Here is a 12,301-nt window from a genome sequence, read left to right as displayed (position 1 = left end):
ATTTCAGTATGTATGTCTCTACGAGTACTTTACCACAATTACAACATTTTTATTCTTTTAAAAAATACTAATAGCCTTTAATCCCAGCACTCGGGAGGCAGAGCCAGGCGGATCTCTGTGAGTTCGAGGCCAGCCTGGACTACCAAGTGAGTTCCAGGAAAGGCGCAAAACTACACAGAGAAACCCTGTCTCGAAAAACCAAAAAAAAAAATAATAATACTAATAACGTCTCGTTTAAAAATCTGAGTTTTTCTGATTGCCCCAGAAATTTCCTTTAAGAGTTGACTGTGGTGAATGCCTGGGAGACTAAGATGGGTGGCTGAGAGCTCAAGGCCAGCCTTGGCTACATATCAAAACTTTTATCTCAAAAAAATAATTGGTTGGAATCCAGATTCAGAGATCAAAGTCTATCCACTGCCATCTTCAAACTTTTTTGGTTTGTTTTCTTTTGTTTGGTTAATTTTTGAGACAGGGTCTCATTATGTAAAGCACTGACTGACCTGGAATCTGCTATGTAGACCAGGCTGATCTTGAACTCACAGAGATCTGATGGCCTCTACCTCTGAAGTGATGGAATTAAAGGTATGTGCCACCACACTGGCTTCGTTCTTGAGACTTTTTAACAGTCTCATCCTTTCTCTTTTTCTCTCATTTGATCTCACTGATTATATTCCAGTTGTGCTAACATATCTCATGTACATACATATGTAGGCTACCAAGTAAAGGTTCAATTATTTTATAAATATGGCTTATGCCAGTAATGCCAACATTCTGAAGTGTGAGGCCAGAAGATCACTAGTTTGAGGCCAGACTGGGTTGCATATAGCAAACACAGGGCCAAAGTGAGATATTTGGATAGACTCTGCCTCCCAAACAACCAAGGCTCTTTCATAAGCAATGCTGTATGTGTCTCATCCCACCATATCAGAATGCATAGCCTGTCATATAATTTTACACTATTAGAGTCATCACTGGGCTCAAGTTTGGCCAGTCTGAACCTTCATTAAGTTCCACATTTGCCTTTCAGGCAGTAGGTTTAGGCACCATTAACAACCATCACATGGATTAGTTTACCAAAGACAGCAAAACAGTTGGTTATACCCAACAAGCAAGCCCCTGAAGACCTGTGGCATATGGAAGACGTGCTTGCTAAGGAAAGGGGCCAATGACAATAGAATAATATGCAACTCAGAATGCTAGTTCAAATCAAGGTTCCCATGAAATAGGACTATAAAAATACTATGACACATCTTTTCATAAATGCTTGGGTTACCTCAATGGATTCTCCTCAGTCCATTTTCCATATTTTTAGGAATCTAGCATTCAAGAAAACACATTTTCTACAGACTGGCTAGAAACTAAATCATTTCAATACATTCACTTCAACCAAACCACACCTGAGGGCTCGGACTTCCGTCACAGGACTCATCATTCCTTTGTCCAGAAGGCAGGGCAGGAGGACAGCAATGGTTCTCTGGCCAGCTGCTCCTTTGGCAGGGTCACACATTTTCACACAAACCTCACATACAAAGAGCATGGACATTAGTGAAGCTGGCCTCTCGACTATGAAGCATTTCTCTGAAAAAGTGCTTTTTTATGTCACTATCAGGAATAAAGAGCAGGTGAGTCTACTTTCTATGTACTATGGAGGCTGGAAGGAGATAGAGGAATGACCAAATACGGCTCCTAAAGATCTGCCATATCTAATCAGAAAATCTGATAATATATTGTATTTTCTAATTTTCTACTTTCTGATTTGTATAATGAGGAACAAAGGAGCTGAAGATGTGAAGATGTGTAAGAGAGCACTTTTTAAAAGGCAGGACAAATTCTGGTAAAGAACACAAACCTAGACATGAAAGGCACCTACCTGGATTTAAAACATGTTTTTACTACTGAGTAATGTGATCAATGACAAGGCTTATGCAATTAGAATATATATTACAAAAATAAATCCATGGGGCAAACTATTTGGTTTCAAAAAGCCTGCCAACCTTGTAAATTTGGGGAAGGTATTAAAAGAAGACATATATTGCTTCATTTAAGTGAGTAATGTGGTCTTTGGGGTTAAAGGAAAGGTATACCTCATGTAGAGGTCTCAGCAGTTAAAGAAACCAGAGGTATATTGTGCTTAAGATACACTACCCTTAGTGTAACAAAACCCACTTTCTTATTCACTGTAAGAGCAGTAAACTATGCAAGCCAATTAAGGCAACATTATGTCATATGACAAAAAATAAAAATCAATGTCAAGTCCATGGTGAGTCCTACCCTACTCTATCCCACTGGGAGATGAGTATTCTCACCTTGCTCAGAGTTTTCAGAGCTAGTTCTGCTGCTTTCCGTACAGATTCCTAAAAATGAGAAAAGTCTGGCATTATACATATTAGACAGCATTCATTCTTTTCTATTCTATAATGCATTATTAACTACCTTAGATCCTAATGTAAAATAGTAAAACATAACTTTCAATAACAGGTTTAAGTATATAGTATTTCATTGGGCTCTTTGCCTATTAAGGAACATATATATCTTATCTATTTTTGCCCATATAAAAATAGTCATTAGCAGTCCAAAAATAAAATGTAGTATAAAAGTAAATACATAAAAATCTCTGTGAGATTCTAATAGAATTAACATTTTCTAATAAATAAACCAATGAGAAAGACAAGCCTAGTGGTCTAATTTTAAGGATGTCCAAATAGTTTAAAATTTAGATAATCCAGTACTTTAGTTGGATCTTGACTATTCTCAAAAGATTTATGTGCTAAAGGCTGGGTCCCCAGAGAGGCATCTCTAGAACCTCAGAGAGGGATGGAAAGTCTAGAACACTGAGAACAAGCCCTTGAAGGAGACTATGGGGCCTCAGACTCTTCCTCCTTCTCTTTGTTCTCTACCCCAAGTAAATGTTTTCTATCTCAGACTTTGACCGCCTTATCATAGGTCCAGAGTCCATCTATGATAAATAATAACCTCCAAAATAGCTAAACTATTTCCCTTTATAAATTATCTCAGTTCTATAGTAATATGAAGCAACAAAATACTCAAGAAAAACTGAGGTTTTTTTTTTCATTAATCACATTATTTAGAAATGAATGCCTAATTTTTGAAACTTTAATCCTATGAATTACTTCCAAATGGGTATTTGCTCCTAATACAACAGCATCATGAGATTTCTACTGAAAGAAAAAGCATGCTGAAGCCACCTTCTTTAAGTCATTTCAGTTTAGACCTAAATAAAAGATACCCAAATTTGTAACGTAACATGTACATCAAAGCTGGAGATAAAACTATGGTTTCCTAAAATTGTCTGGACAAGGAATTTTGAAACACATGCATTTAAAAAACCTATAGCATATTTAAATGATTTCAGTTTAAATTAGTCTATACATACACGTAGATTTATTTCTATACCTTAATATCATCTTGTACTCTAAAAAGTGTTTCCCACATTTCTGGAAGTTTGTCAATGACGTCATCTAAAGGTCTTCCTCTCAATAACTCATTCAAAGCTAAACAGCTGAAAATAAAAATTTGATTTCAAATACATGACCAAGCAAGTCCAATATTTTACCACTAAATAGTTATATCGAGTAATAATATAGACTCCATCTGTATGTCTAGTCCTAGCCTCTCCCCCACAAGACAATCATAATTATTCTAGTATTACCTCAAATATATCACATAGGACACAAATCACTAAGTGACAATTCCTACAACTATATAATTTAATCCCTTTGAATGATACACCAATAAACCACTTTTAACTCACCTATGTGCTCTCAATGTCTCATATATCACCAAGCACATAAGAGGCATCAAATGAGTACAAAATGCATATATGAAGAAATTCTACCCTATGAAGCCATGAAATTACACAACTTGAAATCTACCAGTTTAACAAGTGATCCAGAGATTCATAAAGTTCATATTTACATAAGCTAATTTTGGCAAATCACCTAGTAGAGTTCAAATAGTTAAAGAAAAAGAACTCAACTAAAAATATATTTATTGGTGGTTTTAACTTAATTTTTATTACATCATGTAAAAACCTTAGAAATTTGAAGGGGAATTTTCCAGCTCTACTTGGTTAATCTAAAATCCAAGGTACCTGGATTCTCGAACTCGCCACATGTTGCTGGTAAGGTTTTTAATCAAATCTTGAAGAATTTCTTTCAAATACTTATCCACCTAATGAAAGCAAAAGATAAAATGAAAAATATAAAATCCAACAATCACATTATTTACCTCTCAACAACACTGATCACTTTCTTTATTAAAGTATTCCTAAGTCCCTGCACCTACAAATCTCTCAGCACTTTGCAAGCACTCTAAAATGTAAAGATAGATAATCCTTTTCCATAGTGCATGAGAATAAAGTCTAATCACTTGGGCTTTATATGATACAAGCCCAGTGTGACTCATCTTGACATACAGGTATCTTGTCTGGTCTTAGTTCTATAACCTGGCACATACTACCTCTACAATCCTCTTCCATGTCCAACTTGAGTAACTCCTTTTTGCCCATGGAGATTCAGAGTGGCCATCACTCAGAGAAGTTCTACCAACTCTCTTCCATATACCCACAGCACCTTCTTAAGGTTTTCTCAGAAGAAATGCACTGTCTTTACATTACTGTACTGCTCTATACACTGGAGACCTCAATGGCAGTGTTTGGTGAAAAAGTAAGTATTATATGGTTCAGAAGGTTAAATGAGTTTGAGCTAAGCTTTGGTAATAATAAATTGATGGTAGACTCAGTTGTTACACCAACAGATCTAAAAGGACTCTCAACTTTTTCACTTTTACTCTTGTAGTTAAGTTTTGTTATGCTCACTTACATGTTAGATGATCAAAACAGAGAAGTAAATAACTCACTTAAAATTAAATAAACAGCTTCCCATATCCCCTCCTGTATTTCCATATGTGTCTCATCACAATTGTGGCTTAAGAGTTCACTCACTCAAAGATCATGCCCACATCTCAAGAGCCAAGGCCTGTAACCTGAACTCATATCCATAACTCCCATTAGCCTTTTAAGTCCTGGTTGACCCAGATGTACCACATCCTATCCTAGAGCAAATAGAATTCAAAGAACCCTCAAAGTTGAATCCTCAAATACCAACAACCATGAGTAGGAATATACTCTGTGTCATATGAAAGAAGGAGGACAGAACTATACTATGTTCCAGGTCTTGTAAGGTGCAGGTAAAGAAGGATGAGTGAGTATGATCTAAGCTTTGGTGATAACAAATTGATGGTAGACTCAGTTGTAACAGTAAATTGCAAGCTGAAAGTAGTTGTGAACCCCTATAACCTAAGCTATTCTGGAGGCTGAGGCAAGAAGCACAAAAGTTTAAGACCCAGTCTGAATCAGATCAAAATCTTGTATCAAAGTAAGTACTTTTTAAAGGGGTCTTGGGAAATAGTATCAGTGGTAGAGCACTTGCCTAGCATGTTTAAGAGCCTGGATTCAAACTCCAATATTAGAAAGAAAAAAATATGAACTAAAAATCCATTTAAGAATTTTAACCAAAATTCAATTTGCAATTTTAAAAATCACTTTTGCTACTATGTAGATAAATTAAACACAGGGAAAAGAGAAGAAAAAGGTATGATGACCTATTCATCAGGAAAGAATCAGGACCAGAGTGGATTCAAGGAACACTTGATAAAAGCAGTCTTGTGGTAATATATTGTATACCCTAGTAAAATTTGCCTGAAAAACATAGAACAGAACAAGTCACTAGATTAACCACAGATTCCAGGCAGTGGTGGCACACACCTTTAATCCTAGCACCTGGGAGGCAGAGATCTGTCTAGATCTCTGTGAGTTCAAAGCCACCCTGGACTATATGAGATTGACTCAGTATAGGAGAGAAACAGAGCCAGAGAGTAGGCATACGCCTTTAACCCCAATACTTGAGAATCATGTGCTTTTAATCCCAGTGCTTGAGATCTCATGCCTTTGCTTAGGAAGCACACACGCCTTTAGTCCCAGCACTAAGAAGGAAGTGATATGGCTGGGCTGAGAAAGGTATATAAGGCGTGAGGAGACAGGAACTAGAACTTTTTTGGCTAGAGGCCTTTTCGGCTGGAGAGCTTTTGGCTGAGGACTTAGAGGTGTTCCAACAGAGGATTCGTGGAGTTGGTAAGGTGAGACCTGGCAGTGGCTTGTTCCTTTGTCTCTCTGATCTCTAAGCATTACCCCAATACCTGGCTCTGGGTTTTTTATTAGAAGACCATTTGAGAATTCGTGCAACAGACTCAACATAAACTGCTCCTAAATTCAATGTGGAATTGAGGGGTTTATAAGACACAGACAGCAAGTTTCCCGGCTTGGACAAATATATGACCAGTGAGAGTACAGGAAAGGGAAAGGTGTCTTTTTTCTTTTCAGCTCTTTATATGTCATGTTACAGTTATGGTACATGTAAAAAACAGTCAAGTGAAGACATCCAGCAGGCAGTTAGATCTGTAAAAATGGATGGAGTACATGTCCTATCTGAGCCAGTACAGAACTAAGAACGATTACAATGAACAGAATGTTTATCTGCCCAGGAATTAGTACAAGGAAAGCTAAGAGGACAACAGTATTCAGAGGCAGTTTCTGAGAAACCTTCATATCTGAAAGGAGGATAGAATGTAATCAACAGTCAGATGACAGAACAAGAAAAGCAATATATGGCAACTATTTCTTTGGTCTGTCTTCCCAACTAAAGTAACTCTTTAAGCACAGATTTGTGCATCAGTGATCCCTGGTAACACATAATATTCTATTTGTGTGAATATACTGTCATTCTTTTAGTTATCTATCTACCCAAATGAACATTTAGATCACTTTCATTTTTGAGATCTCAATAAATGTTACAATATCTTTGAAAGGAAAAGCAAACAACAAGCAATGGAAGCAAAGAAACTGTATACAAAGTGCAGGGGACATTGAGTTTTAATCCTATGTGGTAGCACAGGCAAGCTACAGTGTTTCCTAAAACACAGGTTCACAGATACTTGCCATTGACTTGTCAGTGACCAATGCATTCCAAATACTTGTCATAGCTTGTCGAATTCCGAGATTGGGATCAAACTGGTAACGATAAAGTCGAGGAACGAGTTGAGGCAGAAAAGGAGCCAGCTGTTCTCCAGCTCTGGTAGCAATTACATTAAAACCAAAAGCAGCACCCTAAAAATAACAAAAAGAATAATTTATACATGCCTGCCACAGCAAAATACTAATATATTAAATACAAAAAGGCCACAAAATATGCTTTCTCAAATTTGTCCTTGAATAGAACATTATTTAGTACTCCAGCTTCAGCAATAATAAAGGCTAATATGGTAGTCCGGCTCTCAGACACAGACTTTTCAAAATTGACTACACATCAACTGGCACTGCATGGCTGGTGAGAGCTGGGAGTATATCATTCAGTAGTAGAGCACTTGTCACATATGCATGAGGCCCTGGGTTTGACCACCAGCAAAAATTTAAGAAAGAAACAAAACAATATAGCAACTTACCTTCCTGGAGTTCCACATAGCATGATGATTTGCCAGATTCATAAATTTATATACAAGATCTGGCTGACTAAGATCACTTGCCAGAGAACAAAGCTCTTTGTAAGTAGAAAGGCCCTGGCTTGAAACAAACAAAAAGAAAAACATAATAAAACATTTTTCTAGCTATTTTGGGTTGATGTGAATTTTACCATCAATTATTACAGGGATATTCTTTTAAACTGTTCTTTCCCTCAGTTGCTAATACCATTATCATCACTGAGGAGACAGAAAACAAGAATATAAAAAGTCATATACCTCAATTATCAACTATTCCTAAGTCTTTCTGCTGGTAAATACCTGTTGTGACTTGAATGTGAAATGCCTCTCATAGGCTCATGTGTTTGAATACTTGGTGCCCAGCTCATGGTGCTGTTTTGGAAGGTTGTAGAATCTCTAAGAGGCTGATCTTTGTTGTCTAGAGGAAGGAGTTACTAAAGAATGAGCTTTGATGTGTTATAGCCCAGTACCAATTCCTGCGCCATATCTTCTTTCTAGTCCAAGAGGTCAGGAGGTAGAGTCCCAACTAAACACTCCTACAACCACAGAGTCAGCTACCACCATTCCTTCCCTTCCATGACGGATCTTACAGCATCCAAATGTGAACCAGAATAAACCCTTCTACTCTAAGTCAATTTTTTTATCAGGTATTTGGTAGTAACAAACACAATACCTAAAATGCACCTGTATGTCCCATGGAAGTGAAGCTCTTTGCACCTTGGAAGAGAACTCAGTAACTCATCATATTGTACACAACTTCCCTCTACCATCAGCAGTCTACTTGCTGAACCCTCCCAAGGACAATCACCTTCCAGCATACAAATCTCTAGCTCATAGTCTGCTTCCAAGGAAACCTAATCTAAAACAGTAGGGTCCCCCCAACCATATCGTTTTTTATTTATCCATCAACAAACAACATTATTGCTCTGCCCTAGTTGATCGATGGATTTAGATTTAGCACACTTACCCATCAGGTGTTTTGCCAAGGCCTCCCCCTTGAAATACCACTGTCTCTCCAGAAACTTCATGTTTAGCTCTAAAACAAACAATTTAAATTAGCTTCAAATTTTCCATACCAACTAATAAGCAAATGGACTGCAAATTGATAAAATCTGTATCTAGTATATGAAAGATAGAAACTATTCTATCAGACTGAAAATTTTCTAAACTCAAATACAAACAAAACAAATTCACAGATATTAAAGATTTCTATATAGAGTTACTGCCAATGTGTCACACATAAAACTACCCTTCCCAAAAGGAAGCAACAGAAAGCAGTAAGCAATTACAAAACCAATCTACCTCCATGCACTCATCACAGATCAGAATATGAATGACATTCAAGTTTATTCATTATATCTTAACTTTTTTTAGCCAAAGAAGGTATTACAGTGATTTTTCTAACCTGATGCTTTTAATTGTCATGGGATGATTCAAGTTTGAAACCATGACCTAGTACAATGTTTCTAAGTAAACAGTATATACACTGGGATAATTAAACTGTGTTAACAATCATTAATATGCAATGGCTTAATGAGAAAGTAGAAGGTTGAATTTTTCCTTCTTCCATATCATAGTTTCAATGTCCTATGTATTGATATCTGAAATTTTAAAATTCACTATACCTTTTGCCAGTCATAAGTGTTTCTACAAGTGTAGACACCAATTCTTGCTGATCTTGTTCGTTGCCCAGCTCATAAACCAACCCAAGCCCTTTTGAGGCAACATCTTGGCTGAGTTCTACAAAAAAGGTAGACAAAATTATACTATTCTAAAAGAAATTTGTCTCCTGGCCAATTATTTTCTTTCAAGTAATTATCTTTACTCTAAAATTATATAAAAGTAGAGATATGAAAGCAGAAATCACTCTATTTTCCTAAATCAACTCAGTGGACATGGCATCATGAGTCAACAAATATGAGAATCATGATCAAAGGCCAATAAACTAGTGTGACAGTAATAACCACGGTATCAGAATATCAACATATGCTGCTTATATTCGAGATAACAAACTATCTAGAATTTTAAGACACCCATATCTAATTTTAGAAAAATAAAGGGAATACAAGTCCACGTCTTAAATAAAATTCGGGGGTAGAGACAGAATCTCACGATCCTCCTGCCTCTTATCTGCCACATTCTGGAATTAAAGGCATACATATGGCTTGCTTCGTTCTACTCACATGGCTCAGAACGTTTTGTGCTACAATTCATTGACCCATACTTTTAAAACTTAAAATACACATTTAAAGAAGCTGACAGGTCAAGTATTTATCAACAACCTACCATCGTTTTCTGACAGAACTGAAATAAACGCACTCTGAATTTCCTTAAGATGAGACTGAAAGAAGAGAAAAGGCATTAGCACTGAAATCCTCTCTCTCTTGAGAAACAAGCATCTCCCTGTTAACGTGCATTGAGACCAGAGAGTCTTAGGACCAAGGCAGTCACGAACCTTTCCATTCCTTCATCTTTAGAGATGTCCATCTTACTAGAAGTTGTACCCCTCACAGGTAGTCTAAGCATTCAGTCTAACCTTTGTCCTAATATGAGTGTCCCCCTTCTTAGCACTCTTGACTTTACATCTTCACATTTGGATCATTTTCTTGCCAGTATTAATCAGATCACCATCCTTCACTACTTCACATGGAGCTTACTTCAGAACTTCTGTGATTTTTTTAATGATTCCAACCTTCATACATTTTCTTCTTATTTTAATTTATAAATACTCTGGGATCCTTACAGAATTTATCACATATACAATGCATATTATGAAGCTCACCTTCACTTCTATGTGGGTACTTAGCTTCCTCACAAGTGAAAGGAGCCAGATGCAGGCTGCTTGCCTCACATGTGGGTTGGGGCTGATAATATGCTTACTTAAAATAACTTCTAAAACCCAAGGGACAACATCATTCACTTTGGCACCTGAGGAAAAAGCAAAGGAAGATGACAATTAAAATGCTCAAATATAATTTCCTTGAAAAAAATCACATTTAAATCAACAATCATATAATAACCTGATGTTAAAATCTAAATGACCAAGAATGTCCAGGAGCTAACATAAACAAGAACCTTTTTAAAGTATCAAATAACTCTAGTTCATTGGAATGAAAAATTATCCCACTCTCTTCAATCTCAGAAACTTTTCTTTACTAAAACTTTCTAAACTTCCATCTAAAAACAAACCAAGCAATATCTTTGCATTTCACTTTTGTCCTCCAGCTAAAACACAGTTGTCTCTTTTCCTCATTACTTTAGGGTTCCCAATCCCAATAGTACTGTGGCTGGATGAATGGTCCTTCTCCCTTCCATTATACAAATGAGACTTGTTTTATCTCATGTGTTCAAACAAAAGCCTCGGAGAGCTAGTTTGGCCTCCATCAACCAAGTCATCATACTTACACTGCAAGAAAAATGGTTTTCCTATTTCTTTTAAGTCTCTCTGATAGATAACAAAATAATAGGTGAAGATGATACACAGTGATAAATGTTAACTACAACACTAAGTGCAATAACTATATTCCTTATGAAATACAATTTATAATGGCATTGTTACCATAAAAACATTCTTATTTAATTTTCCCAACTAAGAAGATAAAATACAAACATGTCATGATTTTTTTTTTTAGCCTTAAAGATTAAAAAAAATCCTGGTTGAATACTAAAATATATTTTCAATTCTAATTTCAAATCAACCCAAGGAGACATCTGAGTTTGTATTTTGGATTTTTTGTTTTACTTTGTTGTTTTTTCTTTAATTTTAAAATTAAGCTTATTCTTTTTGTGTGTATACATGTGAACACATGCAAGAAAGTTCATGCCATAATACAAATGTAGAAGTTGAGAGGTCAGCTTTGCTAGAGTTGGTTCTACACCATGTGGGTCCAGTGACAGAACTCAGGCCATCAGGCTTGGCAGCAAGCACCTTTACTTGCTGAGTGGTCTTGCTAGACCTTGACTTTATTTTTGTTGGTTTTTTGTTTTGTTTTGTTTTGTTTTGTTTTGTTTTGTTTTTGAGACAAAGTCTCACTATATAGCCCACATGTCCTTCAACTTGCAATCCTCCTGCCTCAGCCTCCCAAGTGCTGGGATTACAGACATATATCATCTTAGTTTGAAATTTTACTCTCTGTAACATATACTCAGGAATCACATACATACTCTCTCAATTATGTAGTCATTAAATTCTAGCACACTTCCAGTACTAGTAGGGGACAGTGGAACTCCACTATGTAGTAATGAATTAGATATAAGAAGATGGGAAAGGTCTCATTTTTATAGTCAATCTTTTTTTTTGGGGGGGGGGGGGGGGGTTGGGCGGCGGATGAGGGCAGGATCTCACTATGTAGCTCTGGCTGGCCTGGAACTCAATATGTGGACAAGTCTGGCCACTGAACTCAGAGACTCTCCTGCCTCTGCCTCCTGAATGTTGGCACCACCATGCCCAGCTATGTTCAATGCCCCCCCCCCCTTTTTGGTTTAAGACAGCTTTAGCTGTCCTAGAACTAGCTCTGTAAACCAGGCTGGCCTCAAATGCACAGAGATCTACCTGCGTCTGTCTCCCAAGTGCTGGGATTTAAGGTATGCACCACCATCACTCAGTTTGTTCAATCTTACTTAATCAACCATTCTCCATGACAGACCAAATTAGAAGGCATGTATCAATATTTGGGGGAAAATTATTTTTGTCTCAAATCTGACAGAGAACAGAAGAAAGGCACTCAGCAACTGTAAGTCAATTAGG

General features: G+C 36.8%; 1 protein-coding gene across 4 annotated transcripts in view; it reads right to left on the bottom strand.

Moving 5' to 3' along the window:
* Ecpas (Ecm29 proteasome adaptor and scaffold) overlaps positions 1-12,301 on the bottom strand; it is a 132,934-nt gene that overhangs the window by 35,117 nt on the left and 85,516 nt on the right. For all 4 annotated transcript variants that reach the window (XM_052718417.1, XM_052718416.1, XM_052718414.1 and 1 more), the window contains 10 exons: positions 10,337-10,482; positions 9,841-9,895; positions 9,180-9,294; positions 8,522-8,590; positions 7,519-7,636; positions 7,016-7,183; positions 4,112-4,191; positions 3,415-3,520; positions 2,307-2,354; positions 1,398-1,519 (listed from right to left, as the gene is read on the bottom strand). In XM_052718417.1, coding sequence (XP_052574377.1) covers positions 1,398-1,519; positions 2,307-2,354; positions 3,415-3,520; positions 4,112-4,191; positions 7,016-7,183; positions 7,519-7,636; positions 8,522-8,590; positions 9,180-9,294; positions 9,841-9,895; positions 10,337-10,482 — 1,027 coding nt within the window. The remainder of the gene's footprint in view (positions 1-1,397; positions 1,520-2,306; positions 2,355-3,414; positions 3,521-4,111; positions 4,192-7,015; positions 7,184-7,518; positions 7,637-8,521; positions 8,591-9,179; positions 9,295-9,840; positions 9,896-10,336; positions 10,483-12,301) is intronic.

This window comes from Peromyscus californicus, unplaced genomic scaffold (genome assembly GCF_007827085.1).
Source record: "Peromyscus californicus insignis strain IS unplaced genomic scaffold, ASM782708v3 Scaffold_5__1_contigs__length_169319896, whole genome shotgun sequence".
NCBI classification, from domain to species: Eukaryota; Metazoa; Chordata; class Mammalia; order Rodentia; family Cricetidae; genus Peromyscus; species Peromyscus californicus.
Note: the sequence above shows the minus strand (reverse complement) of the source record. Positions and strands in the feature narration are given on the sequence as shown.